The 26,670-nt window shown below is 60.7% G+C and overlaps 4 protein-coding genes across 16 annotated transcripts in view; 2 read left to right on the top strand and 2 right to left on the bottom strand.

Moving 5' to 3' along the window:
* IKZF3 (IKAROS family zinc finger 3) overlaps positions 1 to 7,043 on the top strand; it is a 38,025-nt gene extending 30,982 nt beyond the window's left edge. For all 12 annotated transcript variants that reach the window (XM_055789810.1, XM_055789812.1, XM_055789808.1 and 9 more), the window contains one exon: positions 3,978 to 7,043. In XM_055789810.1, coding sequence (XP_055645785.1) covers positions 3,978 to 4,681 — 704 coding nt within the window. In that variant the 3' untranslated portion in view covers positions 4,682 to 7,043. The remainder of the gene's footprint in view (positions 1 to 3,977) is intronic.
* A 4,977-nt stretch (positions 7,044 to 12,020) lies between these two features.
* On the bottom strand, positions 12,021 to 14,543 carry LOC101922231 (retinol dehydrogenase 8). The gene is made up of 6 exons (XM_005232659.3): positions 14,279 to 14,543; positions 14,044 to 14,205; positions 13,358 to 13,537; positions 13,180 to 13,273; positions 12,906 to 13,089; positions 12,021 to 12,269 (listed from the first exon to the last, which is right to left on the bottom strand). Exons 1-6 carry the CDS (start codon positions 14,373 to 14,375, stop codon positions 12,030 to 12,032), a joined length of 957 nt encoding a protein of 318 aa, XP_005232716.1. The 5' UTR covers positions 14,376 to 14,543; the 3' UTR covers positions 12,021 to 12,029.
* Positions 14,544 to 15,340: 797 nt separating this feature from the next.
* Positions 15,341 to 22,550, bottom strand: GRB7 (growth factor receptor bound protein 7). Of its 2 annotated transcripts, XM_055789884.1 has the most exons (15): positions 22,284 to 22,550; positions 19,096 to 19,258; positions 18,806 to 18,947; positions 18,552 to 18,708; positions 18,352 to 18,473; positions 18,187 to 18,264; positions 17,817 to 17,954; positions 17,633 to 17,743; positions 17,403 to 17,501; positions 16,729 to 16,809; positions 16,543 to 16,659; positions 16,413 to 16,463; positions 16,202 to 16,311; positions 15,732 to 15,825; positions 15,341 to 15,644 (listed from the first exon to the last, which is right to left on the bottom strand). In XM_055789884.1, exons 2-15 carry the CDS (start codon positions 19,248 to 19,250, stop codon positions 15,498 to 15,500), a joined length of 1,602 nt encoding a protein of 533 aa, XP_055645859.1. In that variant the 5' UTR covers positions 19,251 to 19,258; positions 22,284 to 22,550; the 3' UTR covers positions 15,341 to 15,497. The 2 variants fall into 2 exon arrangements, with proteins under 2 accessions (XP_055645859.1, XP_055645858.1); XM_055789883.1 differs by lacking the exons at positions 15,341 to 15,644; positions 15,732 to 15,825 and having other exon boundaries at positions 16,219 to 16,463; positions 16,543 to 16,809; positions 18,187 to 18,261.
* Positions 20,168 to 26,562, top strand: MIEN1 (migration and invasion enhancer 1). Its single transcript, XM_055790104.1, has 5 exons — positions 20,168 to 20,429; positions 23,776 to 23,995; positions 24,647 to 24,744; positions 25,192 to 25,268; positions 25,700 to 26,562. Exons 1-5 carry the CDS (start codon positions 20,168 to 20,170, stop codon positions 25,781 to 25,783), a joined length of 741 nt encoding a protein of 246 aa, XP_055646079.1. The 3' UTR covers positions 25,784 to 26,562.
* The last annotated feature ends 108 nt before the right edge of the window (positions 26,563 to 26,670 follow it).

The following is a 26,670-nucleotide window of genomic DNA, read 5'->3' as shown; positions in this document are numbered from 1 at the left end:
TAATATTGAAACTGTTGACTATGTGACTTAGACATTACATGTCGTGCTGTGATTCAAAAAGTAATACTAATGCAAATGTTTTTGAAAATCTTTAGCTTCCCTTTTTTTTAGCACTGAGACCAGCTTTACCCTATCTTGTTGTACAATTGCTACCAATTCAATCTCTATGTATTTTCTTAAACATAACCTGCAGCAGGTTGCAACCTGCTTGAAGTTAAGTACTAGTGTTTTTCTGATTTGTTTTACCAGCGTACTAGTTACTGTACGGAAAAGATCCTTGTTTGATTTGTGATTGAGCTCAGCAATGTGGTCTGCTGATGGCATGAACTGGTGCTGCATCATGCAAGGGGTTCTGTGGAGAAGCTGGAGGACCCAGGGCAGTTCACCTCAAAGAACAAAATAACTGTTTTCTGAAGCTTGCTGGTTTTTCTAGAACCTACGCGATTGGCATGTTCTTGTTAAGTAATATGTGAAAAAATTGGTCCCTTTTATCCCTGGGAAGTATGTTGGCGAGAGCAGTCTGTCCGACCTTGATTTGACTTTTGTGACTTTCTGAACGCTATGCGTAGGAGTGCAAATCTGCCAGGACAGCTTTGCGATTTCTTGGGAAACGGTGCTCTCAGAACGGGTGCTGATTTTTCATTTTGTCAGGAAGAAGGGATAGAGAAGTATACTAACAAGGCATCTTTGTTTGGCTCATTTTTGTGAATGAAGTCTATTGATCAGAAAAAAAAAAATCCCTTTATTATTATTTGAGGGCTCTACAGAGGTTCATACAAGCACCAGGAGTCTCACCCAGGCTATTTTGCACATTTTCGTTGTCAGTAGCTACCTCATGTGCACAAGTCTGAAGTCTCAAATGAGGACACAAATCAGCAGGCCATATACTTGACTCTTAACCTCTGCACTAGGCCCCTCTTCAAAGCCTTCTCCTGCAAAGAGTTTGTCCTCAGCTTTTCCTTCAGTTATGAAGGAACGAGGATTTAAGTGGAAGTTTATGATTCTGTGTTTTCTATTTTGCTGTGGATTTCTGTTTGCATGTATATGGGCCAAAGTTACAAACCCTGGCTTTTTGTACTTCCTTGTTTGATTAGTGAACAGATAGTTAGCAAAAAAAAAAAAAAATTAAAAATAGCCCAGCAGAGCAGATCAGTACCTGTGCTGGTGGTACTTCACTGCTGTACAAAACACTCAGGGGGCTGTATCTTCAGTCAAAGCGCAGTCAATGCATTTCTGCCAGTTTACACCAGCTGAGCATCTTGACCCACAGACTTCTATTTCTTCCTTTTTAAAAACAAGTTCTCCCTGAAACTGGGAGTAAAAAATATATTTCTCATAGTGGTAAAAGTGCTCGTGCGGTTCTGACACAGTCGCAAACACCATTGTCCCTCTTTGTGTGCAAAGTCAAGTGAGAAATGACTGCTTTGGTTAGCACAGTGGCAGGAAACAGGCTCACTCCCTCTTTCCAGTGTCCACACCTCATCAGGTTGCAAAAATCTACGTACATTTCAGAGTAAGTGAAGCAGCACTGAGCAGCACATGAGTATGTGTCATACGCTATGGCTCGTGTGTGAATTCTGAAGGGGAAAGATTTTGCATTGCACTGAGGCAAACAAATGAAGAAAAAAAAAAAAAAAAGAGGAAAGATGCTCTGCTAACCAGTGGCTGTTTTGTACGTGAATACTAAAGAACCTGTAAGTTTAATTCAAAGGTTTTTGGTAACTTTGTGGTGCTTTGCCTGGTGCAAACAGTAGCTTAACTCAGAATAATTTATTACATTGTCCTGCTGGCTACAGCAACAGAACATCAACTGCTTTTGGCACAGTCCATCTTACTCATCCCTCAGTCCCCATATACTCCTCTCCCTTTTTCTAAACCCTTGATACCAACTTTCTCCTGACTGCTGTTGTCATTTTTGGGTGAAGCACTGATCTGGCTTTTTTGGCTCTTTCCATGGAAAGGTTTGCTGTATTTAAGGGGAAACAATCAAGAGTGCTCCTGCTCTGCCTCCATTCAGCTTGGTTGTGATGTAGTGCTATAGCTTGATGTTCTGCGTATGTGATTAGCACTTTCTGTGGTGCTTTCAGGCAGATTCAGCCTACCTAAATATAGGGATCTTACTGAGGAATTAAAATCAGACGTGTGCTTGCCTTGGGGTTGCCTGCTGAGACAGTTGGGGGCGGGAGGAGAGAGAGAAGCCATTCTTTATGTAAAGCCTTTTCCTCCCAAAGTATCTTAGAAATGTCGCGGTCTGGTTTACAGCCTGATTTCTTGCCCTCTTGTAGAAGGCTGCATCTGATGTGCCGTGGCCTTTTAAAAGAGCATGGCAACGTGACACGTTAATGTCTGTCAGAAGAGCCTGTGGGTATTTGCATTTCATTTGGTGGAACTGGTAATTTAAGGGAGGCAGAATGGGTTATTGCGGGGATTTTAAAAAGCCACCAGGATGGTGGAATAGCAGAACACTGCGAGAGCCTCAGTGATCATACGTTAGGTTTTTGAAGTCTTACCTTATAACAGTGAAGCCTAACCCAAAATTTGTAGGGAATCCTGTCTCTCTTTGCTTTTGTTGCCTTTTTTTAAATTTCAAACTTGTTCACATCTTTTTCACTTGCCTGGAGCTGGGTTTATGAGTCATACAAATGTGCTATATCGCTTTGTTTCCTTCTGTGTGAAGCTGGATAGCAAGTTTTGTTGAGGGTTGGAAGCAGTTACACTCTTGTGGTTCGCTAACCTTTTTGAGTGTTTTATAAGAGAAACGTGAGCTCCTGGTTTTCTGCCTCTGCAGTGAAACCTAATGAGTTTCATATACATTGAGTCATGGTGTTGACAGGTGACTGATAAACATCTGCACTATTCAAGTTACTGTAACTAAAAGATTAGTGGATCTGATGTTTGCAAGTCACTCGCACATGAAACATTTGGTCTGGTCCATTTTTTTTTTTTTTTAAAAGCTATGAACAATTGTCTGTTTTCTGTAACCACAGAATTCAGTTACTTTTTTTCTACACATTCACCAAAAGAGTGACTTTAGTCCTTTTGGGGTGCAGTTGTATTTCTTCCTTGCACCTGACATGGGGAAAACTTGTTGCAGTGTTCTGCCCAGCCCACCTTCCACTGCCTTAGTTCTTGCTAGAAAAGGTGTGAGCAGAATTTCAGGTACACTCTCTTCGTTCTCCTCCTGTTCTGTCTAGGCTAGAGTTTTCAAGGCCCCACCGTGCAGAGAGAGGAGCGCATTTCACTCCTCTTTCACTAGCTCCCTGTCAAGTGACCCTAAATATGTTCTTCTATACATCTATACACAGCTGCCAGCGTTCGATTATCTGAAAACCTGTGTAAAGTTCAAAGAAACCAGGCTTAGTGCGGAGAAAGCTGTAGTTGGCAGAGGACAGTGGGGAAAATTGACTTCAGTGGCCGAGGATGTATAAAAGAGGATTCTATCAGACGGGTAAAAACAGTGAAGAGTGTATTCAATCTTGGCCGGCACTTGTCTTCACTTTTTCTGTCCGAGAGGGGTATGCTTCTCGGAGGACAAGTCAAACACAAAAGGTCGCAGTCTTGGTACCAAAAATGGAGTATTTTGGTTCATTATCAATTAGCTCTTTTACAAATATTTTCATTAATGATTATTTACCTTTTTCCAGAAAAAAGATGAGAGAAGTTAATCTATAGAAGCTTTGATAATATTCTCCCCCTTAAATCCCAGAATAATTAAAAAAAATTAATGACGATTTGTCCAGTAAGTATCCTCACCACTTCCTCTATTAATTTTTTTTTGTTTCCAAGCTTGAGCTTTAAAAAAACCAACAAACCCTCCCCCCCGCCCCCCCGCCACTTGTGTATATGAACAGCCTCTTTCAGCAGAGAACATTTCATGCCTCTATTTTCCAGTCACTACTGCCATTTAGAAAAGGCATCATGAAGTTTAAATCCTTCTTTGCACACCCAGGTAATTTAATCTCTCTCCTCTCTTGCAGGTGAGAAGCGACATAATTTTGATGTTAATTATAATTCAAGTTTCATGTATGAAAAGGAAAGTGACGTAATGCAAGGACGCATGATGGACCAGGCCATAAACAATGCCATCACCTACCTCGGGGCGGAAGCCTTGCGCCCTCTTGTGCAGACGCCACCAGCTCCCACCTCTGAAATGGTCCCCGTCATCAGCAGTCTGTACCCCATCCCGCTGACCCGCGCCGACGTGTCCAACGGCACCTCGCAGGATGCAGAGAAGAGCCACCCCCACCTAAGGGACAAAAGCCTGTCTTCTGACAGAGGCCTCTCCCCAAACAACAGTGGCCAAGACTCCACAGACACTGACAGCAACCACGAGGAGCGGCAGAATCCCACCTTCCACCAAAGCCCGATGATCGCCGCTCAGGCCCGCAACGGCCTCCAGTCCTTCAAGGATTTCCCGAGGCCATACGACATAATCAAGCCACCTGCCATATGCCCCCGCGATGCCTTTAAGGTCATCAACAAGGAAGGGGAAGCCATCGGGGTCTACCGGTGTGACCATTGCCGTGTTCTCTTTTTGGATTATGTGATGTTCACCATCCACATGGGCTGCCACGGGTTCCGCGATCCCTTCGAGTGCAACGTCTGCGGGTACAGAAGCCATGACCGATACGAATTTTCCTCACACATAGCGCGAGGAGAGCACCGAGTAGTGCTCAAATAACAGGACCGGGTTTCCGACAGCAAATCTTTGGTTTAGATTGGAGGGGAGGCTTGTTTGTTTGTTTTTGAATTAGTATAAAGAAAAGTTCTTGAGTATTTTTCTATGCCAGTTTTTGAATGAGTGTCACAGGGAGGTGACACCTTTTAAAATTTTTCTTTACAAATAATTCAGTGTTCTGTAGCATCTATGCCTAGCTGCTGTGGTGAGCAGTACTGTATAAAATACTAGGAGCCGAGACCGATTTTTATATGAACTTTTATTTTTGTGAAAATTAAGAGCCATTTAAGATGTTTTTTTTTATTTTTTAATGTGCATTTGGGTTTAGAATGTATGCTTTAACTCAGCGCAAAAGGTTTTTACGCCCTGCTGCCAGTTTCCCTGCTCGGTCAGATGTATAGTCAGAATTATATAGGAGGAGTTTTCTCTAGCTGTTACGTGCCGGGTGGTCTTCAAATGCCTAATCACCGAAACAGGGAGAACGCGTGTCTGGGAGGGATTATTAATTCCTCTTTAAAGGTTTTCCCCTAAGTCTTAAAGAGCATGTGGCCCCACCACACTTTCATTTTTCTTACCCCTCTGTTCACTTTCTTTAAAGTCACTCCCACATGTCTCTTACTCAGTAATAGCAAAATAAGAAATGAGACCTATTTTGGTGTTGGGGTTTTTTAACTGTATGCGTTTTTGGGATACCCAGTTGAGGTCATCGGTTGGCTCGTCCATGCGGTCTGGGGGAAATCCTGATTTTTCACTGATGGAAAGTCCTCCTTTCTGATGGGTGCCAAAAGCCAGGACGAAACTGTGCTGCTCACTGTGCCCCTGCCTTGCTCCTGCTCAGCTCCAGCAGCAGAACTGGTGGCCGTGCTGTCCAGCCTGCGGCCAGCCCTGGCACTCAACATCCCTGCGGACGGCAGGACGCCTTGGGCTCAGAGCGGGAGTCACCCTGTCCTGGCAGCAAACACCGTGAGAATCTGCATACATGAATGTGTGGGAGCTGACAGCTCAATCACGCTGTCTGGTTTTATGTGGGGATATCCCTCGGAGTGAAATGTGCTGTTTTGCAAAATGAGTATTTACCATTACTTTGAAGCTGGTTTTTAAAATAGTTCTTTTAATCTGATCATTGCTCTGCAGCTGTATTATTAGTCACTGTGCTGAAGATATGAATTTGATAACAGTTTTGCTGAGTGAATGTTTATTCTTTGCAAAGTATTTTTGTATAATGTAGAGTTAGGTGTGTTCTGATGGACTTTTTTGCATCCATTGTACGGTTTGATACCTACGTTGCTTTTGTACTTTTTCAGCGTTGCTGTGCCAATATCCGTGGTGATCCATCCATTTCCACGAGGGAAGGTTGGACCACAGAGACAAGGCTCAAGAAATAATGAATTTCATTCCTCCCTCTGGCCTGGGCTCACTTTTTTGGCTCAAATACTTTCTGCCTCCCTGGGTTTTAAGGTTAAAAAAAATAATTGTATTAATTTTCCCCAATAATGGTACGTCTGAAGAAAGATAAATTAGTCTGCAGGGTGCTTGAGTAGCTGAAGAAGTGCTAGACCCTACATCTTGCTTATCGTTCGGGGTAAGGAGAACTATTTTCCTGCCTTGTGTGACGTCCTGTGCGTAGTTATAAACTAGGTTTAGGGTCTTTTCCAATAACCGGTTTCCCATCATGAGGCACGTGATGAATTCATCTTCCCCGATGAATTGTCACGCTGTGACAGCCAGGCTGCGGTTCCAACCAGGGCTTAATGTGACTGCTGGAGGATTGCGGCCAGCAGGCTGGACTGGGAAAGGCTTCAGCCAATTCCATAGCTCCATCCCTCCTGCTGCATTTTTGGGGGGAAGCACCCGCGTTACACGCACACCGTGGCTGCTGAATGTGCTCCTCAGGGTTCCGCAGAAACGAAGAAGATGACGCATAATAAAACGTAACTTGTCATTTGCACAGGAAGCTCCTCAGCTCGCCGAACGTGTGGCACACAGCACTGCCGCTGGCTTTCTCACGCCGCCACCGAATCCTTGAAAACACTCTGCAGATTACTGTCCCGCTCCTCACTTCCCGCCAGGCAGGGCCTCGGCCACCTACCCTTGCTTCCCAGATAAGGTGAGCATCCAACCGTGAGGAATGCTGCCAGGTTTTTGAAGGGAAGGAGGGATGGGTTTGGAGTGCCTGGCCCAGACGGCACCGTTTTCCCACTGCTGCCAGGGCAGAGTCAGGATTTCGAGGCGGACTGAACCGAAAGAAGTTCCCTGTGCTGTCTGGCGTTGACAAGCCATAACCTCCTGGAGGTTATCGTTGAGCAGTCGCGTGTTGTGGAATTTCAACCCGGTCTTTTATTAAAATGTAGATATATTTTTATGAGTACCGTTGATCCGCTGTGTGATGCTCGTTGAGCGTGTGCCTGCGCCTCCCTGAAGCAGGGCCAGAGCCTGCCTGAGCCGTGGCCTGGGAGCGGGCCTGGAGCGCTAGGCTCGGCGCTCGGATCAGCCCCTCGGCATCTTCCCTTCACGGCAGGGACCCCTCTGGCACAGCCCACCGGGTCCCACAGCACTGCCCCAGGGGCCGGGACCCTCCCTTAGGGGCCAAGCCCAAGCCCCGGCGTGGGAGGCAGGGAGCCCGTGGGGCTGCGTGCAGCCTCGGGCAGGTCTCTGAGCTCCAGGAGCTTTGCGAATCGCTTCTTCTGGGCAAACAGAGGGGCAAAATCTGCCGGTAGTTGCTGTGAGCCTGATTTATTCTGCTCCTGCTTTGGTTTTCTTGGTATGAAACAAATTTCTGCTCAGACCATTCTCTTTGACCACGCTCCAGCCAGCTGTTTCATCTGTCTCCGCTTGGTTTCTTTCTCTGCTGATGAATTATACCAAAACAGCAGGCAGCGCAACAGCAGGAGGCTCAGCAATCCAGCTTTTAGCATTAAAGAATGAGTCTCTTGTGCTTAAAACTTTATTAAATTTTTTAAAAATTTCCATAAACTCCTGTGTACCTAATAGTTAACAGGACCTGGGCGCTGCTCTGTTCCCCTGCTCTCCCATGGCCAAAGCTCATTCTTTCAGCCACAAAAGCAGAGGCGCTGGGTGACGCTCAGAGCCCAAAGGTGAACAGCAGATCCTGGCTGACAAGCGGGAGCGGAGCGCCGGGGCCAGAGCTGCTCCCGTCTATTGCCGCTGGGATCTGTAAATCATGATGATGTGATGGAAGCCATGACCAGCGCGCAGCCGTGGTGCTTCCACGCGGGGCTGCTGACCCGATGGCAGAACACTGACTAGTTACTCAGTGGAGTGCTGATACCCTCTGAGATGTAAAGCTAAAGTAGTCTGCTCCTCTAACTGCTGAAAAATGGGATTGGGTTTTAGTTTTGGTTAACAGATGAACGCTACGGTCCAAGGAAACGTGCCCTTCTCTGAGCTGGCACTGCCACGACTCTCCTTGTCTCCCCAGCAAGCGCAGGACATGCATTCCCAGGAGGGGAACAGCCCAAAGTCACCCCAGTAGAGCAGAAGCGATTCCTGCGGGATGCCCTGGACACCAAGCCGAGCGTGCAGGCAGCTGCTGCCAGCCTCAGGACTCGCTCCTTGTGACTTGATCTGTCACAACGTGCCATCCTCCTCGCCCTGGTGTTACCAAGCACAGTCACAGCGAAACCAGGCTCCGGCAGAAGTGTGGAGGAGCCCTGGCGGTGGTGGTGGCGGTGGCCGGGTGCTGAGCCACGGTGCTGGTGCACACCGGAGGCTGGGTTTGTGCCTGGGATTGCAGGCGCCTGTGGGTGACGCTGGGTGGGCATCACGCTGCCCTCGCGCAGGGTGTCCCCCGGCTGGCAGCGCCAGGGAAAGGAGCGTCGAGGAAGGGGATGGTGGAAGGGGCACGTGCCCCTTGAATTCCTCCCCACGCAGCCACGCTCTCACTGGTAGGATCGCTGGGGGTCCCGCCATCCGCAGGGGGACGAGCCTGCATGCCCAGCAGCCCAGGGAGGGGGGCAAGGAAACTCCCAGCCCCACGTGCCTGGACCCCCTCCAGGCCGGCTTCAATGCTGGAGGCATGGCTGCTCCGTGGGCTCGGGCTTTCCGTGGGGCAACGGGAGTTGCGCCCACCGTGCCAGAGCGTGTCTGTCCGATGGAAACACGCCGGCAGGCGGGGAGGGGGCAGGCTGACGCCAACCCTCCCACAGCCCTTTTTTAGCACCTGTTTTAGCAGGTTGGTGTTGCTCATGCTTATTTCATACCCTCCCGACGCCTTCTACCATGAGAAGCTGGACACGCTTGAAAAACAGAAAAGAAAAAAAAAAAAAAAACAAACCCAAAAAGAAAGTCACAGGATCCTTTTTTTTTTTTTTTTTTCTTTTACCTTCACCTTCACTTCCTCCCTCGCCTGGGTGAAACGCAAGCGCCAAGAGTTATTTTCCCCTCGCTGCGACGCTGCCAGGTGACTCGGAAGGACTGGGTGAAACGCTGCCAGCGCTCGCAGCTCCAGGCTGACCCAGGGGGCTCGGCGCTGGGGGGCAGCGAATCCCACAGCGTATCCCCAGCCCGGCTTTTCCCGGAATAGAAGCTGTTTGGACACTAACTCACCCCCCAGCCCTCTCCTGCCTGGAACCAAAGACCCTTTCAAGCACCAGGCTTATAAAAACGTTGGGTTGGTGTGATGACAGAGATCCTTATCTGCTGATATGCTGTAATTATGATAGAGCAGCGAGGAACTCGTTTCCCCCATCATGTTGAAACACGCTTTGTAACGCACAAAAAAATCCTATAAAACTTTTCCGGGTGCTGAGCTGCATCCTCTGAGCATCCTGGCCAGCTCCTGCTCCCCGTCACAGAGCGGTCCAGCACCCGAAGACCAGCAGTGCCGGGAGAGGCGAGAGGGTGCGGGAGGACTGAGTCACCTCCGTCACCTCCTCCTTGTCCCAGTTCCCCAGCCTCTGGCTGAGTCACGCTCCCCCGCGCCATCCCACTGCGGACCTCCCCGGCGTTTTCCAGCCCTCTGCGTGGGCTGGGTGGCTCTGCCGGGCTCCTGTTGTCCCCAGGGAGGGTGTGGGGCTCCCCAAAGCCGGGGGGCAAGGCGTGAGCGGGGCACGGGGCCACCTCTGTGCTCCTCTTGGGGGGCTGAGCAACAAGGGGTTGGGGGTCTTGCAAGTGCCCCCCACGCTGGCACTGCCAAGGGGGAAGCTTTGCAGCCATGGGTGCAGGCAGCAAGCAGGGACAGGGCCGCGGCTGTCCCCGTGGCACCACGGTGGGGACAGCAGGTTCACGTCACGCCTGATGCCCCCCTCGCTTTGCCGGGAGGGAAGTGAAGCCCCCGGGGAGCCGCGCACTCCTGTGCCACCGCCATTCCCTCCGGCGGGGTTATATCTGGCACCGCATTTGCATCGCAGCAAGGCAGCGCACCTGGGCAGCGTGCGCAGCCCTCGGGGGAGCGACGGCACAGGGGGGAGTGGCTGCCGATTGTCACACGCCGGGGCCAGGAAAGTCCCGACAGACGATTGTTTTGAGAAGAACCTGCTTGTACCCCACGAGCGGCCTCGGCCCCTCGGACGCAGCCCCCCACCGGCGGGGCTGTGCCCATGGCGGGGATGTTCCTGGCCTCTGCAGTGGCACCCCACAACCGGGGACGATGGTCCCAGGCTGGTGGTGATGCTCCTCAGCCATAGCCATGGCCCCGGCGCCCCCCACCAATGGAGGACCCCCCCTCCCCAGGCCACAGCAGCTCCATTTCCCCCCTCGCTTCACCCAGGACCCCCTTCCCACCACGGGCGTTGGTGAGATGGGCTGTGAGTGGGGCTGTGGGGTGTTGGGGATGATCCTGCCCCCCCCTTCCCTCTCACTGCTGCTTTCCTGGGGGACTGGGGGAACCGTGGGGCTGGGGGTGTCTGGGGGGGTTCCTGCCCTCCTTCTCAGCCCCATTTCCCACAGCTGTGCCTCTGGTGGGGGGCCCCCCTTCGTTGCTCCCTGAGGCCTGGCGTAGCCCCCCCCTACCCCCCCTCCCTAACCCCTGGAGCGGAGAAAGTTAGTCAAATCTGCAGAAACCACAGCGGGGGGGAAGGGGGGGCTGATTCTCCGCCACCGCTTTGATGTCACCCTTGCACGTCCCGCAGGTGCTGCTCCGTTGCCATAGCCCCAGTGCCATGGTCCCCACCGCTGCTTTGCCATCAACCCGCGCAAAAAGGGGGGGATAATGCAAAAATATTTCCTCTCCCCCCCCCACCGTCTTGTCCCCGAGGTGCCTGGAGCCAGCCAGACCCACACGAGCTGGTGCACGGTGCTGCAGCTGCCATCCAGCTCCTCGCACATGGGGCTGGGGGTCCTGGCAGGGGTTTGGGGGGGGCTACACTGAGGACCCGGCATCCCTGCCACACCTGCATCCCTGCACCCTCCATCCTGGGCACCGGCGAGGCTGTGCGGTGTCCCTGGCTCCGGCGCAGCTGCAGCGGGAAGCGTGGTGGGAGCCAGGAAGGTTTCTGAGAAATGGCCCCACGGCACTGAATCATGCCGGGCCTCCCTGCGGTTTCCCCCTGCTCTCACCTCCTGGGTGCTGTCACGCCAGGCGCCCACACGCAAGCACCCTGCACCCAGCACGGGGGGTGGCACAGGCTGCACCCCCCCTCCCTGCCATCCCCCTCCCCAAGCTGGTGGGGAGCCCCCAGAGCAGCGCAGGGTGCTGGGGTCCCCCTGATATGCTGCCTGGCCTGCGCCCGCCATGCACGCTGCACCCCTGCACCCATCCTGCACCCAGCAACCCTGCACCCAGCAATCTACATGCTCTGCACCAGTCCCTGCAGCCCCTTTGCACCCCCTCTTTACACCCCCATGCACCCGCTGGACACACCGCGCACCCTTTGCACCCTGCTGCCATCCCTGCACCCCCTGAACCCAGTGCTGCAGCCGAGCTGCACCAGCGCCCTGCAGCCCCCTGTGCCGGCCCAGTGCCGGGGGCTCGGTGCTGGTGGGGGGGTGACACAGTGCAGTATGGGACCCCCACACACAGGGCACTGCTGACCCCACAACCATGGCTGGGGGAAGGGACGCAGCCATCGCTGGGGACAGGACCAGGGCCCCAGGGTGCTGCATGCCCCTGGGTGCAAGGGGATGGGGGGGGTCTGGGTGCCCCCAGAGAGCAGGAGGCTGGGGGGGGGCAGCTGCTAGCCCTTCCCAGCCCCTTCACGGCCGCTGCACTCTCAGAGGAAGCTGCTCTGCTTTTTCACCTGGCACTGGTTAAAAATACCACTCCCGATTTTAATGCGGCGGTGGCGGGCACTATTTCGGGCCAGGAAGCGAAACCCCCCGCAGGTCCCAGCCCCACTCACCCCCCACCTCCGAGCTGCCCCCCGAAGGGAGCTGGGTACCGGGGGTTGGGGGTCTATCTGAAGCCCAACAGCCGGACACCCTCCTTCACCTTCTGGGCTTTCCAGCGGAGCAGGCGGATGGCGCGGAGGCTGAGCCGCAGCACCGCGTCGTACTTGAACACCAGCTTGTAGAAAGCATCGGTCATGAGGGCGCCGCTGGGGTCGGCATGCTTCAGCGCGGCCATCGGCGTGTACGCCACATTGGTCTGATGCCGGAAAGGTGGCCGAGCCGCCTCGATCACCCGCAGTGTGTGCTGCACATAGGGACATCACTGTCCCCTTCCTGCCCCCATCTCCTCCCTCTCCTTCCCAGCCCATCCCAGCCCATCCCCATTCCCATTTCCATCCCCATCCCATCCTGTCTGCATCCCATCCCCATTCCCAATCCCATTCCCATCCCATCCTATCCCCAACCCCTTTCCACTCCCATCCCATCCTATCCCCTTGCCCATCCCCATCCCCATCCCATTCCATTCCAAACCCCTTCCCATCCCCATCCCATCTCCTTCCCATCCCCATCCCATCTCCTTCCCATTCCCATCCCATCTCCTTCCCATCCCCATCCCATCTCCTTCCCATTCCCATCCTATCCTATCCCCAACCACATCCCACCTGATCCCATCCCCATTCCCATCCCCCACTCCCATCCCATCCCAACCCCATCCCCATCCACCCCCATTCCCAGCTGGGCTCAGCCCCATCAGGATGGAGCTGAGGGGGAAGGAGTTGTTGGAGCAGGACCCCTGCTCTGCTGCCAGCTGGGGGTCGCTGCTCCTCGTTAGGGCTAATTGAGGCTTCTCTAAAGAGCCCAGCCCAGCTGGGGGTTGCCAGGCTGGGGGGTGGGAAGAGGGCAGCCCCACTCCTGGCAGGGCCACCTGCCCGCCTGTCACCTCCGCGATGTCCTCAGGGGTCTGGCCCAGGCTGGCGAAGACGTCCCTGGAGTTCCTCAGGTAGAGGTTGGTGAAGATGTCGGCCGTCTCGGGGTCGGTCCGCGAGTAGTCAGCGCGTTTGGCTTCCTCGTACAACTTCATCTCGAACTCCGTCGTCACCGGCCCTGGCTCCACCAGGCTGATCCTGCCCAGGGATGGGGCACTGGGGACCCCGGCACCCCCCAAACACCTCCGCCCCGGGGGGGCCGTGCCCACCACCAGCCCCTGGACTCACGCCACATTGAAGCGCAGCGCCTGCACCACCAGGCTCTCGCAGAAACCCTCCACTGCAAACTTGGAGGCTGCGTAGATGTCGTTGAAGACGATGCCTGGAATGGGTGGAGGGGGTCCCAGTCAGGGTTGGGGTGGGGGGGGGGTTGTTGGTTCCACCAGGGTGCCCCATCCTCCCCTACCCTGCAGGCCCATGATGCTGCTGATGACCACAATGTGCCCCCCGCGGCGGCGCTTCATGTCGGGCAGGACCTCCTTGACCAGGCGGACGAGGCCGAAGAAGTTGGTGTCCATGAGGCTCTGCATGGCTGCCAGGCTCTGGCACTCCAGGGGGCCAGCCATGCCCACCCCGGCGTTGCTGACTGTGGGCACGGGGCATCAGTGGGGTGTCCCCCATGCAGGGGCCTCCTGCACCCAATGCTGAAGGTCCCCAATGCTCAGAGGGTCCCCAGCATGGGATGCCCTGGGTGTGGAGGATCCCTGGGACATGGGGTGGCACCGGCACAGAGGGTCACTGGTGCAGGATGTCCTTGGTGTGTGGGGTCAGGGGGTCCCTGGTGCATGAGGTGTCCCCAGCACAGAGGGTCCCTGGCATGGAGGGTCCCTGGTGTGCGGGGTCAGGGGGTCCCTGGGACACGGGGTGGCCCCAGCACAGAGGGTCCCTGGCATGGAGGGTCCCTGGTGCATGGGGTCAGGGAGTCCCTGGTGCATGAGGTGTCCCCAGCACAGAGGGTCCCCAGCATGGGACATGCTCAGCATGGACAACCCCCCATGCACGGGGTGTCCCCAGCATGGAGGCTCCCTGGCATGTGGCCCCCCAGCACGGGGCGCCATGGGGACTCGGTGGGAGGGGGGTGCTGGGGCTCACCCAGGACGTCGATGTGGCGCCCAGGGATGCTGTTGAGGCAGGCGCGGATGGAGTCCTCGTCGCAGACATCCAGCTGCTTGATCTCCAGCGTCCGACCCAGTGCCGGCCCCGCCGCCGCCGCCAGCGCCCCGCTCCTGCCCACGTTCCTCATGGTGGCGATAACTGGGGGCAGAGGCAGCTAAGCCCCGCACGGGGGTCTCCCCTAGGCATGGGGGATCCCCCCAACCCCACTCACCTCGGAAGCGGCGCTGCTTGTCCCGTGCCAGCCTCACCGCCAGCGCCAGCCCGATGCCGGAGGAGCAGCCGGTGATCAGCACCGTCTTCGGAGCCATGGCACCACCGCGGCCCCGCTCCCCGGCCCCCCCGCCTTTAATAGCAGCTGGTGCGGCCCCAGCCCCCCCAAACTGGGGCCCTTAATCCTGCCCCACTAATCCCCGCCCGGGGATTTGCCGGCGGCCGCGTGGCTGAGCCGCACGTGGTGCCATGGCGCACAGAGGGGCCTTTGTGCGGGACCGGGGGCACCACGGGGACACTGCAGGACATGGGGACGCTGCCAGCCATGTGCACGCTGGCAGTGGGGGGGGTGGGGACGGACCCCCCCAGCACCCCGGCTTTGCCTACAGAGGGGATGAGGCGGAAGCTCTGAAAAAATAACATTTTATTGTCACTGGTATAAAACACGTCACAGTTGAACTGGCCTTGTGGGGACATGGGGGACACAGTGATGGGTGCCCCCCTCAACCTCCCACCCCCCCTCCCCGGGACCCCACTCCTGGGACTGGGGACCCCCAAGCCCTCCTGGCCTGGGGGTGAGGAGTGCCAGGCCCCCCTGGGGACACTTGGGGACACTTGTGGCTGGTGCTGTGGAGGCAGGGGGGGGGTGGGGGGTGGTGCAGAAAGTGCTTGAGTGTGTGGGGGACTGGCAGCGCTGGCACCCCAGGACCCCGGGGGCAGAGCTGGCACCCAGGGCACAGGGTGGGGGGCTGGTGGTGGAGGAGCCATCCTCGTCCCTGCACGTGCTGCGCCAAGCCGGCCCCAATCCTGCCACCCTGTGCCGGGCTGTGCCAAACCACGTCAGTGGTGCTGGGCTGCGCCAAGCCATGCCATATTGGCAGTGCCGGGTTGCGCCAAGCCACACCAGTGGTGCTGGGCTGCGCCAAGCCATGCCAGTGGTGCTGGGCTGTGCCACGCCGTACCATATTGGCAGTGCCGGGCTGTGCCAAACCATGCCAGTGGTGCTGGGCTGAACCCAGCCATGCCATGCCATGCCGGTGGTGCTGGGCTGAACCCAGCCATGCCATGCCATGCCAGTGGTGCTGGGCTGAACCCAGCCATGCCATATTGGCAGTGCCGGGCTGTGCCAAACCGTGCCAGTGGTGCTGGGCTGAACCCAGCCATGCCATGCCATGCCGGTGGTGCTGGGCTGAACCAGGCGGTGCCGTGCCGGCCGTGACTCAGAGAGCCACGCAGGTGCAGTAGTGCCGCAGCTTGCACGGCAGGATGCCACGGTTGATCTGGTGAAACTCCACAAGCTGGATGAGGTCGGCGAAGCGGGTCTGCCCGTCGTCCATGGTGAAGTAGAGCCGACCCTCCTCCTCGCTCTGCCGGGGGGACCCGTGTGAGGACCCCCTGCCCCCAGCACACGCCGGCAGCCCCCAGCCCCGGCCGGCCCCCGCGCCAGCACTCACCGGCAGGATGAGATAGTGTTTGACCCTCTGCAGGTGGCACAGGGACAGGACGAAGCCCTTGGGGTTGCGCTGGCTCTCCCGCACCAGGAAGACACTGCCAGTCCCAGGAGGGGGTGTCACTGCTCGCCCCGGGCCCCCTCTTGTCACCCCTGGGGTCCTAGGTGGCCCCCCCCAAGCCCTGGGGCGCTGCAACCCCTGAGAGCCCCAGGGACCTGTTATCGTCCCCTGCAGACCCCAAGCTCCTGAGCCCCTGGGGGCTGCAGATCCCCTACAAACCCTGGAGGGGTCCCAGCGCCCTCTGCCATCCCATGCCCCCCCCCCTCCCCACCAAGGCTCCCCCCCATCCCCGCAGGTGTCCTGCATCACCCCATGCAAAGCTTTATAACCTTGGGGGTCATGTACCCCCCAGGGGTCCCATGCCCCCCCCATGCGCCCCAGCGACCCTGACACCCCCCCCCAGGGTCCCATACCCATCCACCAAGCCCTGACGGCCGATGAGCTGCTGGGTGTCCTCCCGGGAGATGCGCCCGTGGAACCAGGGCTGGGTGCGGTGGATGGCTGCGGGGATATGGGTGTCAGGCTCAGGGGGGACCCCCAGCCAAGGCAGGGGACCCCCCCTCAGCACAACTCAGATCTGCCAGTTGGGACCCCAGGGGTGGGCACCGCTCACCGGCGCTGAGCGGGGGAGCTCTGGCAGGCTGCTGGCAGGCTGTACCGGTGCGTCGTCTTCTTCTGGCCGTGCAAAGCAAGGAGCAGGAGTCAGAGGGGGTCTCAGGGACACCCCCCCTCACACCCCTGCACCCCAACTCACCCTCCAGGCCTGTGCCTCCTCCAGTGCCACCGTCAGCACCTCGCTGGGGTTCTCGATCACCCGTCCCGTGCACCCCGAGAAGTCCATGGCCACCAGCGCGTTGTCTGAGACGCTTCGCTGCAGGGGAGCGGGGGGTGACCGTGGGGGTCCCCATGGGGTGGGGGCTGTGGCAGGGGCAGCACTCACCAGGGGTGTGGGGCCAATCCAGGGGGGCTGGCTCAGCCGTGCTTGCGCTTGCTGGTAGTTGCGGTAGAGCTGCATGCCATACTGGGGGGAGCAGCCCCATGAGTTGGGGGGGTCCCATGGGACCTCCACCCCACAGCAGGGTTGGGGAGCACCCACCTGGCGTGGGGACGGGGACCTCCACGTGCACCCAGTGTGGGGATGGGGACCCCCACATCTACCCGGTGTGGGGATGGGGACACCCATCCTGCATCTTTGCTAGCACAGGGATGGGGACTTCCCCCCAGCATCCCCCTGCATCCTTCTGCATCCCTTCAGCATCCCCCCACATCCCTCCAGCACCCCCTGGACTCTCCCACATCCCCCCAGCGTCCCTCCAGCATCCACCTGCATCCCCCTGCATCTCCCCACATCCCTCCAGCATCCCCCTGCATACCTCCACATGCCCCTGCATCCCCCCAGCATCCTCGCCATTCCTCCAGCATCCCCCACAACCCCCCACATCCCCCCACATCTCTCCAGCATCCCCCAGCATCCCTCCAGCATCTCCCTGCATCTTCCAGCATCCCTCCAGCATCTCCCCGCATCCCTCCAGCATCCCTCCGAGTATCCCCCCAGCAATCCCCCACATCCCCCTGGCATGGAGCCGGTGATCCCTCAGTGGGGCCAGGGCTCACCTTGAAGAGGCGGAAAGCTGCCATCCAGCAGCTCCGGCTCTGCTCATCCTCGCTGCAGAGCAGCTTCAGGCCCTTCACGCCGCTCCGCACCTTGGAGGGCTGCGGGGAGAAGCTGGAGCCATCATGGGGCAGCCCCAGCCGGCTCTCGAGGGGCAGAGACCCCCTCGGCAAGGGAAAGCACATGGAAGGACTGGGACCCCCAGCCACCAGCCAGGCAGGGACATCCCCACCTTGATGCAGAAGCCAAACTCAGTGGGCGTCCCGTAGTGCTTCTTGCCCTGCGTCACGTAGTAGATGTTGGACTCTGTGAGGTCGGCGAAGTACTGGAGATGCCGGGGGTCCTGGGGTGGGGTAAGGGGTGTCAGAGCCAGCCCCACCACAGCCCCCCCAAGCTGTGCTCCCACCCATGCCCACCTTGGAGGTGCCTTTGGTGGAGTAGTAAAGCCCCGAGCGGCGCAGGGAGAAGTAGAAACGCTTCCAGACCTTGCGCCCAGCCTCCCGCAGCTGCAGGAAGCCCTGGACCTCGGGGCAGCTCCCGGAGTTGAGGAAGTTCTGCGGGAAGATGAGGGCTGAGGGGCATGGTGGGGTCCCCATGGCACGGCAGAGTCCCCATGGCACAGCAGGGTCCCCATGGCACGGCGGGGTCCCCACGGCCCAGCAGGGTCCCCATGGCACAGCGGGGTCCCCACGGCACAGCAGGGTCCCCATGGCACAGCGGGGTCCCCACGGCACAGCGGGGTCCCCATGGCACAGCAGGTTGCCCCCGGCACGTTGGGGCATGTACCTGGATGAGCTCAGAGTGCGCCATGCTCTTATTTGCCTCCAGGCAGCTGGACACCATCACCTCGGGGAAGAAGGACTGCTGGGGGGACAGGGGGGTCAGGGGACACTCACAGGGTACTCAGGGGACACCCGTGTCCCCACGGGCTCTGCTCTGGTGGCCACCTACCGCGTTGCTCTTGAAGAGCTCGTATTTGGCGAAGTTCTTGCGGAAAACAAAGCGGCTGTCGGCACCCGGGGGCCAGGAGCTCTGCACCTCCACCACCGACTCGTGGTCCTCCAGGCACCGCTCTGCAGGGGGAGGGGGCTTAGCGGGGAGGGGGCGGTGGGGGGGGATGACCCTAGTGCCGCGTCATGCCAGCGGCTCACCCAAAGCCAGGTGCTGGTGCAGCTCAACCAGGGCCCAGCTGTGGTCCTGCAGCGCCCGCGTCCTCCGCACCAGCGTCTCGCAGAGCTGCCGCGCCGTCGTCCCCGCCGACACTTCCAGCGAGCGGCACGCGCCGTCCTCGCCGAACACCTTCACCACCTGCCAGCAACGCGCCGGGGCAGGCATCAGACCCCCCACCCCCCCGCGGCGGGGCGAGACCCACGCCTCTCCCCGGCTCCCTGACCCCCTGACTCACGTGGGAGGTGCCTTCTCGGGGGGGTCCCTGCCCCAGGGCTGGGCTGCTGAGGATGGGCGAGTTGGAGGGGCTGCAGAGCTCGGGGAAGGGGTTGGGGATGCTGGGCAGCGACGAGGCGCGCGGCTCCTCCTCCAGCTGCCGGCTGCGGGCACAGAGGGGCTGAGCTCCCGCAGACCCCCGCACCGGCTCCTGCGCCCCCATCCCCATACCTCTCCCCTCCTCCTCGATCTGCTGGACCCCCCCTCCCGACCTCACCAGGAGACCCTCAGCCTCCAGACCCACCCACCCACCTGCTGCTGTGGATGAAGAGGGGCTGGGAGCGTTTGACCTCTGGTGGCCCCTCGCCCCCATCCCACTCGCCAGGGACCCCCTCCTGCTCTGCGCTGCCTGGCCCGGGGGGGTCCTGGAGGCCGCTCCGCTGAGCCCCCCCGTCCATGGCATCCATGGCATTATCTGTGGGGAGAGAACCGGGTCCTGCACCACACGAGGCTCCAGCTGCTCAGCCCCCGGGGCAGCAGGGTCAGGGGTCCGTGGCCACGTGTGAGCAGCCCCCAAGGGGACACCGCGCCAGGCTCTGGTGAGCCACGCTGCACCACGCCGGTGTGGGCAGCTGGTGCCGTGGCACCGTCAGGGGCTGCCCACCCTTGGCACCCACCCCGGGGGGGTTCAGAAAGCCCCTCATGGTGCCCAGGGTTGGGGTGTCCCCAGGTGTGAGCCTGGAGGTGAGCACAGCCCTCTATGAGCCAACTGAGAATCCCCCACAGCCTCCCAGCCCATGCGGGACCCTCACCAGTGTCCCCACAGCACCACTGAGAGCTGGGGGCACCGGGAGGCACCGGCTGAGCGCGGCTGGGGCTGCTGGGGCTGAGCGGGGCTGAGCCAGACTGGGTGAGCTGGGCTGAACTGGGCTGAGCCGGGCTGAGCTGGGCTGAGCCAGACTGGGTGAGCTGGGCTGAATTGGGCTGAGCTGGGCTGAACTGGGCTGAGCTGGGCTGAGCTGGGCTGAGCTAGGCGGAGCCAGACTGGGTGACCTGGGCTGAACTGGGCTGAACTGGGCTGAGCCAGACTGGGCTGAGCTGGGCTGAGACAGACTGGGTGAGCTGGGCTGAACTGGGCTGAGCTGGGCTGAGCTGGGCTGAACTGGGCTGAGCTGGGCTGAGACAGACTGGGTGAGCTGGGCTGAACTGGGCTGAGCTGGGCTGAGCTGGGCTGAACTGGGCTGAGCTGGGCTGAGCCAGACTGAGTGACCTGGGCTGAGCTTTGCCGGGCTGAGTGATGCTGGGCTGAGCTGTGCCAAGCAGAGCCGTGCCAGGCTGAGCCGTGGCGGGCCAGCACGGCGCCGGCGGGAGCAGGAAGCGGCGCATGGCGGCAGCCCAGCCCAGACACCTCCTCGGGTCCGGCCAAACCAGTTCTGGCGGCCGCTCCCAGCTCCACCTCACCACGCTGGCATCCCAGCCGGGGCGGCCGCGCCGGCAGGCCAGGGGCGAGGGAGCCGGCACCCACACCCGCCGTGGGAACTGCCGCGAGCCCGCCCGCCGGCACGGCCCCCCACGCAGCAGTGCCACCCGGCACCCCTGCCAGGCCACCGGTGCCATCGTCCAGGAGGTGCCGCAGCCCTCGGAGGGTAGGGGGGCACCGGCCAGAGTGCCGGTTTCGGCCCCAAAAAGATTTGCAACCACGGCCCTGGGCCAGCCCTGCCACGGCAGGGCACAGCTCGGCATGGCACGGCACGGCATGGCACAGCTCGGCGTGGCACCGCACGGCTTGGCACAGCCAGTGCCACCGCCGGTCCTCTGGGCCAGGCAGGGTCAGGCACAGCCTGGCCACGGTGGCGTGGGGCCGGCTGGCACGTGGCACACGTAAGACACGCGCGGCACCCATGGCCGCGCCGGCGGCACTCGGTGGCTGCGGGCACGCGCACACTGCCGGGGCCGGGATGCCGCACGGGGCTGGGTTAATCATTCACCGCTGCCCGTCCCCATCCCTGTCCCTGTCCCCCGCCCCTGGGCCAGCTCAGGGTCCAAGTCCATGGCCAGGCAGGACCGATGCCATCACACGGCTGCCACCACCATCCCCATCCCATCCTTGCCCCGCCACGTCCCCAGCCCTGCCCCGGCCATCCCACCGGCACGGACCCTCTGCTCCATCCCGGCTCAGCTGGGGTCTCCCTGCTGGGTCAAGCCCCGGGGTGAGCCTGGGGACACAGGGGACAACTGGGGATCACGTGGGGTGATGCTGCCCATGGTGACACGCAGCGTCACCCCAAGCCATGCAGGGGACACTGGAGGGACTGATGGGGGATGTGACAGATGGGGATCCCGTGGGGTGCTGGGATGGTGGCACAGCCCTGCCACCAGACTGCCAGCCCATCACCGTGGCCTCAGGTCACCCCAGTGCCAGCCCTCTCCTGGTGGCCATGACGGGGCTCTGATGGGGTGGTGGTGATGGTGAGGGGACATGGGGTGTCCCTGGGGTCTGGGACAAACAGGGGGGGGACAGGGACTATGGGGCAAGGGGCCCAGGGCCACCAGGGTTATGGGGTGGGGGACCGGATTGTGTCAGGACTATAGGGCTGGGTCCCAGGGCCACCAGGGTTATGGAGTAGGGGGACTAGGGCCACCGGTTCTAGGGGACAGGGTCCCAGGGCCACCAACAGTAAGGGATGGGGTCTCAGGGCCAGCAGGACTGTGGGACAGGGGGACTGGGGGGTGTTGAGGCTACAGGGTGGGGTCCCAGGGCCACCAGGGCTATAGGGCAGAGGTCCCAAGGCCACCAGGGCTACGAGAAGGGTCCCAGAGCCACCAGGGTTATGGGATGGGGTCCCAGGGCCACCAGGATTAGAGGACAGGGTCCCAGGGCCACTAGGGCTATAGAATGAGATCCCAGGGCTACCAGGATTAGGGGACAGGGACCCAGGGCTCCCAGGGCTAAGGGATGGGGTCCCAGGGCCACCAGGATTAGGGGACAGGGTCTTGGGGCCACCAGGGTTATGGGGTAGGGTGCTAGGGCCACCAGAATTAGGGGACAGGGTCCCAGGGTCACCAGGGTGAAGGGACAGGGTCTCAGGGCCACCAGGGTTATAGGATGGGGTGCCAGGGCCACCAGAATTAGGGGACAGGGTCCCAGGGTCACCAGGGCTACAGGATGGGGTCCCAAGGCCACCAGGATTAGGGGACAGGGTCCCAGGGTCACCAGGCCTAAGGGGCAGGGTCCCAGGGCCACCAGCTGTGGGCAGGGGTCCCAGTGGGCGCTCAGGTGGTGGGACAGGGCTCCCCCGGCCAGGGGGCTGTGGGGGTGGCGGCGGCGACAAGGCCGTGCCGGGGCAGCGGAGAAGGAGGAAGAGTTGGGAGGAAGGTGGGAGGGAAGAGGTGGGGGCGCAGTGGGGGACTGGGGTCACGCTGGTGGGATGAGACCAACATCTCAGCATGGCTAGTAGCCCCCACGGCATGGGGGACCCCCACCCCAGCCCCGCTCCTACCTGCAGGCGCCCGCCGTGTCCCGCCACCCTCCCGCCGGACCGGGGATTCCTGTTCTCTCCGGCTTTATCTACCTGCGCCAGCTCCCGCCCCCGCCTGACATCATGCCGCCCCAGGCCGGCGGCCCGGCACCCAGCGCCCCCATGCCACCCAGGGGTGCCCCCCCAGCCCCCCAGCCCCGTCATGAACCATCCAGCCTGGCCCTGTGCCAGCCCCGGGGGGGCTGATCCCCCTGAACCCCCATCCTACGACCCCACGGTGGTGATGGGGAGTTTCCCACAATGCACTGGGGTGACCCCAGGAGCAGCACAGCCCTGGGAGGGGGGAGTGGGGGGGACACAGCCGGGATGGGGGGGGGGGGGGCACAGGGCCATGTGGCTGTTCTGGTGTACCCCAGGCTGTGGGGAGTTTGGGATGGGGCTCCCCGGGACCCACATGCAGGGGGCTGGAAGGGCCCCATGAGGTGGGGGGTCCAACAGGGTCAGCCCAGGGACTGGGGCAGGTGGGGACCCTGTGAGGTGGGGGGGTCCGGGGGGTCTCATGCAGGTGGCAGGGTCCGCTGGGGTTTGGTGGGATGGGGGGTGCTCCTCAGGGGATCTGGGGGGGAGGTGTCATGGGGACAGAGGGTGGGATCCCTTGTGGGTGTCCCCCATAAGTGAGGTGGGTGCCCCCACGGAGGGTGTGGGGGTCCCCACGGGTGCTTGGGGACCTGTGGGGCCAGAGTCCCCAAGGTGACCCCGGGGGGGGTCATAGGGTTCCCCACGCAGAATGCTGGGGGTTCCATAGGGGTCATGGGGGCCCGTGGGTGGTCCCCTAGGGTCTGGGGCAGGGGGGCAAGGCCCTATAGGACTCCCACGGGGGGGGGGGGGGGTGTATCAGTGGGGGTCCCACAAGGGGCACTGGGGTTCCTGGGGGTCTGCGGGGATCCCCATGGGACTGGAGAGCTCCTGCGGGGTCAGTGGGGGTGCCATGAGGGTCAATGGGGTCCCACAGGGGTCGGTAGGGGTCCCACAGGGGTCATTGGGGATCCTGCAGGGGTCAGTGGGGGTCCCACGGGATCGGTGGGAGCCCCACAGGATGAGTGGGGGTCCTGTGGGAGTCACTGGGGGCCCCACGGGGGTCGGTGGGGTTTCGCGGGGCTCAGTGGGGCTCCTTGGGGGTCAGTGGGGGTCCATGGAGGTCAGTGGGTCCCGCAGGGGCCATGGGGGCCCCTCAGGGTTCAGTGGGGATCCCACGAGATTGGTGGGGTCCCGCGGGGGTCAGTGGGGGTCCCGCGGGATGGGGCGGGTGCTGCGGGGCTCGGTGGGCGTCCCGCAGGGATCAGTGGGGGGTCCCACGAAACCGGGGGGTTATCCCGGGAGAGCGAAGGGGGGGGGTCACGGGGCGCGGTGGGGGTCCCGCGGGGGTCGGTGGGGGTCCCACGTGCTCGGGGGGGTCCGCGGAGCTCGGGGGAGTCCCAAGGGGGTCGGGGGGGTCCGGGGGGGTCGGGAGCAGCTGTGCGTTCCTCCCGCCCGCAGGTGGCGCCCCCGCCCGCCCGCGGCAGCGAGGGGAGCGGCGCGCGGCCGGAAGCGCCGCGTCACGTGGCCGCACCCGGAAGCGGCGGGCGAGCGGCGGGGCCGGCGGCGATGAGCGGCGGGGCCGAGGCGGCGGCAGCAGCCGGGGAAGGGGCCGGGGCTGGGGCCGAGCGGCGGGTCCGCATCGTGGTGGAGTACTGGTAAGCGCCGTCCCGGCCGCGGGGGGGCCGGGGGCACCCGGAGGGGGTGTGGGGGTGCTGCGTGCGGGGGGCATGGGGTGCCCGGGGCGGAAACTGGGGGAACTGGGGCGGGGCATGGGGGGCACTCGGGGAGGGTCAGGCCTGGGGGTGAAGGCGGGGCTGAGGAGGGGGGTATTGGGGGGCTCTGTGGGGTGGGGGGGCTGGGGGAGAGGGTGGGTTGTGGGGTAATGGGATATGGTGTGGGGCACTGGGGGGTGGGTTCAGGCCTGGGGGTGAAGGTGGGGCTGAGGAGGGGGGGGTACTGGGGGGCTCTGTAGGGTGGGGGGGGCTGGGGAGAGCGTGAGTCGTGGGGTAATGGGATATGGGGGGGCTGAGGGGTGTAGGGCGCTGGGGTAGTGTAAGAATTGGGGCGCTCGTGGGGGGTGCATGGGGGTAGGAGGGTTTTGGGGGGGTCACAGATGGACTTCTGGGGATTTGGGGGTGTAGGAGAGCTGTTGGAGAGTGTGGGGGTACAGGCAGTAGGAGGGGAGGCAGGTGCTGGGGGCTCCTTAGTTGGGAGTGGGGTTGGGTGGGGGGTGCCTGGGCGAGGGGTGCTGCTTGGGGCTCCCCCCGCCGTGGGCCTGGCTCTCACCGTCTTCTCCTGGCCCCCAGCGAGCCCTGCGGCTTCGAGCCCACGTACCAGGAGCTGGCGAGCGCCGTCAAGGAGGAGTACCCCGACATCGAGATTGAGTCCAGGCTGGGGGGCACAGGTGGGGGCCTGCAGCTGCCAGCGCCATGCAGGGGTCACTGCTGGGGTGCGCTGCGGCGGGGGCGGCCCTGGCCTGGCCCCCCTGGGGTGCCAGGTGTCAGCCCTGCCTCGGAGGGGGGCTGAACGGGTTTAAACCTTGTGGGGAGGCTGGCAGGGTTGTTGCCCCAGTTGTCTGGGTGCTGCGTATCGCTCAGACCTCACCGGGGTCTCGTTGGGTGCAGAATGGAGCCCCCCCCGAGGTCTCCAGGGGTGCACTGTGTGCTCTGTCAGCCCAGTCCCACCACTGGGGGTACGGTCTGGTAGGCTAAGGGGTACCACCGTGGTGTTTCTGTCTCCCAGATGCTTGTGTCGGGGTTTGGTGTGGTAGGAAAAGCTGCGGGGTGGGGGGGTTGGCAACACCGCCCAGGGCAGGAGCCTGGCTTATGGCTCGGCCCTGCGTGCTTTTAAGGTGCCTTTGAGATTGAGATCAACGGGCAGCTGGTCTTCTCCAAGCTGGAGAACGGAGGCTTTCCCTACGAAAAGGACGTAAGTACCCGGCCCCACAGGGTCCTCGTGTCAGCCAGGCTGCAGGGGGGCCGCAGGGGGGCTTACTTTGGCAGTGAGCTCCCCTGTGGGGGGGTTGTCCCATGGTGTCTCTGCTTCATCACCCACCGGCTCTACCCAAGCTCTGGCAAAGCCTCACGATCCCGTCAGGTGTTGTTGCCCTTCCTGCCACCCTGCCGGGACCTGCTCTGGGTCCTGCTGTAGTATGCTGCGAGCCTGAGCCGCTCCTGCGGGGAACGAGGGGAACATTTTTGGAGCTCCACAGCTCCAGGTTTGGGCTCTTGGCACTGACTGACCTCCACATGTCCCCCAAAGTGTTCCCGAGCACTGTGTGTGTGTCCCCAGTGCTCCTTCCCCCACCAGACCTTGCAGCGAGGCTGGCCTGGGGTGCGACCCCTCCCCTCTCTCTTCAGCTGATTGAAGCGATTCGCAGAGCGAGGAATGGGGAACCACTGGAGAAAATCACCAACAGCCGCCCCCCCTGCGTCATCCTGTAGCCCTGTGCCCTGCTGGCATCTCCCAGTGCCCGCAGTGTCCCCCTGCTTCGCTCCTCGCTGCCTTCGTTAGCTTCCTGTGAGAGCAGGGACGTCGGGGGAACACGAGAGCATAAGGAGCCTCCCGGGGAACAGCACTGGGGGTGAGAACTGGCATGGGCAGAGCTCTGGTACTGGTGTCACTGGGGGGGCTGGTTTGGCCCATCCCTTTGGGTTGTGTCCCTGCCGTGCCTGACCTGCTGTGGGGGGTAGCTGCGGCGTGGGGCGCCTTTGCCTTCCCCCTTCCCCTGCGCTCGCTTCCCCGCAGCGCAGGGGGCTCTCCTCTCCCCTCCCTCAGCTAGTGGGGATTTGGGGGACCCCCCTGAACACTACTCAGCCCTCGGGGGAGCCGGGCCAGGCGTTGGAGGGGATTTTGCAGCTCCAAACCTCCCGGCAGGTTAATGCAGAGGAAAAACCACTTGCTGTAAACTTGAGCGTGATTTGTTAATGATTAAAGTCTCTCTTTGTCACTGTTTAAACCAGTGTGAGGGCAGCCGGGACCGGCTGCCCTGGCCGGGCATGGGAACCCCGGCTCGGCTGCATCCCCACGGCCAAGAAATTTATTTAATGGCCACAAGCTTCCCCCACGTCCCCGTTCTCAGGCTTTCAGCTCTTGCTTTCCGCTTGTAATGACTCTGCCCTTCGCCACGGGGTGGCTGAGCCGGCGGAGGGGCCCCCTATTTATTCTATACTGTGTATAAACCCAATGGCCCGGTGCTAAATAAAGGACAAAGGAAAATGTGGCCCCTCGAGTGTCCCTCAAGAACGGGGGTGGGGTACGGGCACCGAGGTGCGAACGCGGGGTTAGATCAGGTCCCGTCTCCTGCCTGCCCTGCCCTTGGTTGGTGGCC

The sequence above is a fragment of the Falco peregrinus genome, chromosome 18 (genome assembly GCF_023634155.1).
Source record: "Falco peregrinus isolate bFalPer1 chromosome 18, bFalPer1.pri, whole genome shotgun sequence".
In the NCBI taxonomy this organism is placed as follows: Eukaryota; Metazoa; Chordata; class Aves; order Falconiformes; family Falconidae; genus Falco; species Falco peregrinus.
The sequence above is the reverse complement of the archived record's forward strand: the minus strand, read 5'-3'. Positions and strand labels throughout refer to the sequence as shown.

Bases quoted from the DNA above. Each gene is read 5' to 3' on its own strand.
- LOC101922231 (XM_005232659.3), bottom strand. From the start codon at position 14,375: ATGGCTCCGAAGACGGTGCTGATCACCGGCTGCTCCTCCGGCATCGGG. The intron at 13,538-14,043 runs GTGAGCCCCAGC...CCGTGCCCACAG, and splicing joins GCGCCACATCGACGTCCTGG to TCAGCAACGCCGGGGTGGGC. The intron at 13,274-13,357 runs GTAGGGGAGGAT...CACCCATTCCAG, and splicing joins CAGCATCATGGGCCTGCAGG to GCATCGTCTTCAACGACATC.
- MIEN1 (XM_055790104.1), top strand. From the start codon at position 20,168: ATGGCGGCAGCCCAGCCCAGACACCTCCTCGGGTCCGGCCAAACCAGT. The intron at 23,996-24,646 runs GTAAGCGCCGTC...CCTGGCCCCCAG, and splicing joins CGCATCGTGGTGGAGTACTG to CGAGCCCTGCGGCTTCGAGC. The intron at 24,745-25,191 runs GTGGGGGCCTGC...CGTGCTTTTAAG, and splicing joins GTCCAGGCTGGGGGGCACAG to GTGCCTTTGAGATTGAGATC.
- GRB7 (XM_055789884.1), bottom strand. From the start codon at position 19,250: ATGGATGCCATGGACGGGGGGGCTCAGCGGAGCGGCCTCCAGGACCCC. The intron at 18,474-18,551 runs GTGAGCCGCTGG...CTCCCCCTGCAG, and splicing joins GCACCAGCACCTGGCTTTGG to AGCGGTGCCTGGAGGACCAC. The intron at 17,502-17,632 runs GTGGGGATGTCC...TTCTCCCCGCAG, and splicing joins AGTTTGGCTTCTGCATCAAG to CCCTCCAAGGTGCGGAGCGG.